Source organism: Octopus bimaculoides, chromosome 5, assembly GCF_001194135.2.
Source record: "Octopus bimaculoides isolate UCB-OBI-ISO-001 chromosome 5, ASM119413v2, whole genome shotgun sequence".
In the NCBI taxonomy this organism is placed as follows: Eukaryota; Metazoa; Mollusca; class Cephalopoda; order Octopoda; family Octopodidae; genus Octopus; species Octopus bimaculoides.
Window position 1 is genome coordinate 31,987,865 of NC_068985.1, and position 3,507 is coordinate 31,991,371.

At 33.4% G+C, this 3,507-nt stretch overlaps 1 protein-coding gene across 1 annotated transcript in view; it reads left to right on the forward strand.

The window, feature by feature from the left end:
* The first annotated feature begins 1,911 nt into the window (after positions 1 to 1,911).
* Positions 1,912 to 3,507, forward strand: part of LOC106867882 (leucine-rich repeat-containing protein 58) — a 25,603-nt gene continuing 24,007 nt past the window's right edge. Inside the window, exon 1 of the mRNA XM_014912943.2 lies at positions 1,912 to 2,716. Coding sequence (XP_014768429.1) covers positions 2,253 to 2,716 — 464 coding nt within the window. The 5' untranslated portion in view covers positions 1,912 to 2,252. The remainder of the gene's footprint in view (positions 2,717 to 3,507) is intronic.

Below are 3,507 nucleotides of genomic sequence, written 5' to 3' on the forward strand. Positions count from 1 at the left end.
AATATATGTATAGTTTAGGATAATCAGTAAGTTGTCATAATAGTCTATTATGACAACTTACAGATTATCCTAAACTATACACATATAAATATCCTCTATTTATCTAATATCGAGGTCTCATTCTTTTGTTGTCACTTTTATTATTATTATTATTATTATTATAAATTATTAAAGATATATGGGGATAGAAATTTAGCATTAAATTTAGCAATATTGGAGCTGTTTTAAAGAGAGGTAACTGAGGCTGTAAGAAAAAATTTTAAGTTCCTCTTCTGGTATAACTCAGTGAAATGTATTCACATTTATGGTTAAAAATGATCCATTTCATTTACAGATATATGATTGGTTTCTATAAATGTTCAAACAGTTTGACAGAAATTAACTTTAGAAATGCTATGGGGGGAGCAATGATGTTGAATTTAGAAATTTTATCAATTTAAAGAAGGGACAGCATACATGACAATTTCAAGGTTCAACAAACTGGTGTGATAAAAGTAATTGATGGTCAGTTTTTAAAATTATGTCCAAATGATCTCTGCAGAAAAAAACAAAGGGAGGGAAGGAATTCCAGAAGATTGTATTTGTAAGAGTGAATGACTGGGTGATAAGTTTAGTTCTGGATTTAGGAATTGATATATAATTGGGCTGACAGGTAAATGAGAAATAGGTAGATGGTGTGAGTAAGTAGAAAGCAAGTTGAGGGGAGCAGAAGCTGTTGTAGTAATAATGATAGAAGTAGTCAAATGAAGAAACAGTTCATCTGTGAGCTAATGAGTGAAGATTGGTGATTATGGAACTTTTACTAATGAGTTGAATGGCTTTCTTTTTAATGTGGTCTAGAATGTTTGTGTATATAACATCAATGCTGTACTGCAACTTGTCCTACTTGAACTTGGTAGATAGTCAGTAATTGATTGGGACTGAAGTATTTTCTGACTGTAATGAAGAAGCCTTGTCTTCAATGTAATTTTGGCAATGCTATAAACACAAAATATGAAAGTGCATGGCCTAGTGTTTAAGATGTTGCATACACAATCACAAGATTGTAGTTTTGATTCCCAGACCAGCGGTGTATTTTGTTCTTGAAAACACTTCGTTTCATGTTGCTCCAGTCCATTCAGCTACAAATGGGTAACCCTGTGACAGACTGGCATTCTGTTCAGAGGTCATTTTGGTCTGCCTGCCAAGCCAGTAAATAGGCTTCATTTAAAAGCTACAACAATGTAGGGAGCACATTGTGGCTAGCAGCATAAACATCTGATAGTCTGATCAAGTAATCTAATTTGTTTATTGTTATTTACGATTTAAAAAAAAAACTTTAATTGTATCCCTATAATATTCCTGTAGTTTATACACCTCAAAGATCTGTTTTAAAAAGTGGACAACACATGCTTTAGTTTACAAATAAGTGTCAATGAATGTCCAGCAGGCCTTAAAAATGCAACTCTTAAAACATATTTCCTGTCCTTGCAAAAATAGAAATCCATTTATCACACTGGAATTAAAATCTATTTCCTGTCCTTGTAAGAAAAAAAATCCATTTATCACAATAGTTAAAATCACCTTAAGGAAAACCAAAACAACGTGGCTGTGAAAGATTTAGTTCAGATTACATTCGTTTTATATAATTAGATTAGTCATCTGAACAAACCGAGATTTCAAGATATGTTTGTTTAATAAAAAACAAAAATAATAACATTTTTGTCAGTTACTTTGGAAATTGAATGTAAGAATGAAAGAACTCAATGTTATTCTAATATTGTTTTCACAATAATTAGAATATATCTATTCAGTTTGTAATAGTTTAATCAACAATGAGAAATAATGAGTAAAATCTGATGCGACAATTTTTTTTTCCAGGCGCACCGCAGTATAATTATATAAGGGGTATCGGCTTAGCATTACATTCAGCTAGGTTAGATAACGTTAAGTGGTAGATGAACATTGTACAATACACAATATATTTTTATGTCGAATCATAGCAATGTGAGAAAGAACATAGCGGAGGCTGGTAGTAGATTTAGTGTTACCATTATCAGGAGCAGCGGCCGTTACAACACAGTAAGCAGCAGAATTAGCAGTTGCGGTTGCTGTCGCCGGAGAGGCAGGACCAGCTCTGTATTAGACAGAGTTCGGATACATTTAAGCAATTACCTCTTGTTTCGATATTTTTTCAGGAGTAAACGGAAACATTCAGTTTGTGAACGAAAAATTTAGTACCTTTACCGTTACAGAAAAAGCTGTTCGCCAACATGGATAGTTCTAATAGTTCTGATAGCGACTTCAGTGGGAACTGTGCTAAAGATATGTCTTATTCTTCTTTACAAGAAATCCCTGATGATATTTTGGATAAATCATTCAAACTTAGGGCCCTGTCTCTTTCCCACAATCAACTTTCACCTTGCCTCGGTCCAAAAATAGCTGGATTTAAGAACTTAATTAAACTCGATATCAGCAACAACAATCTCTCACGATTATCGGAAGATTTTCATCATCTAGTGAAGCTTCGTACACTTATAGCTCGAAATAATCAGTTTAATACTGAAGGAATTGGTAAATCTCTCTCGTCTCTTAAAAATCTTGAGGATATCAACATGTCCGGCAACCAGTTCACCGAGATTCCACCCTGCTTTCTCAAATTGTGTAGACTTCGATACTTACATATGGGTGCAAATCAAATTCGAGAACTTCCCAGTCAAGTAAAAGAACTCACACAGTATGTCAAATGCATATTTCTTTAAATCGTTTTTATTTGTCCCATACTAATACACACATACGTATGCATGTATGTATGTATGTATTTGTTTATTCCCAGGTGATTAACTCGATCTTTTTACTTTTTCTTATTTAATACGGTGCTCTGCTATGGTCTAAACCTGCGTGAAATGAACAAATTGTAAAACACACACACACACACACACACACAGAGTCTGTACATAAATTATCGAATAACGATATTTCAATCTCCTCCTCTGAGCTGTTTCATTCCTGTCTTTATAGTAATGATACACAACACAAACTTTTCTAATAAAGATCATCTGCTGCCAGTTTAGAAAAATAACAAACAAAATTTTACGAAAATAAATTCAACAGAAACCGTGCGTGATGAATGTAAATAACATAGAGATAATAATTGTTTCTAACATAGGCACGAAGGTTGGAGGTAAAAGACGTGTAAACTACCTATTTCCAGTGGGGTTTTTTTTTCTCTTTTTCAAAAATTTCTTCGGATTTCTATATTTTCGATATAGGAGAATACGATTTTGCCCAAAAATCAAGTTTTCAAAATTTTATTTTCCTCACCCCAATTTCATAACTTTTTTCTAATTTTTTTTTAATCCATGTAAAAAAATACAGAGATTACGAATTTGGGAATTTAAAAAAATGCCCCTTCCACCAATCACCTCCACGCTTTCGTCTGATCTTTCACGCATGCGTAGAATTCGACTGGAATAGCAGACGTCAAAACTATCAGACCACCACCAGAAAATCCGACGTGCTAGAAAC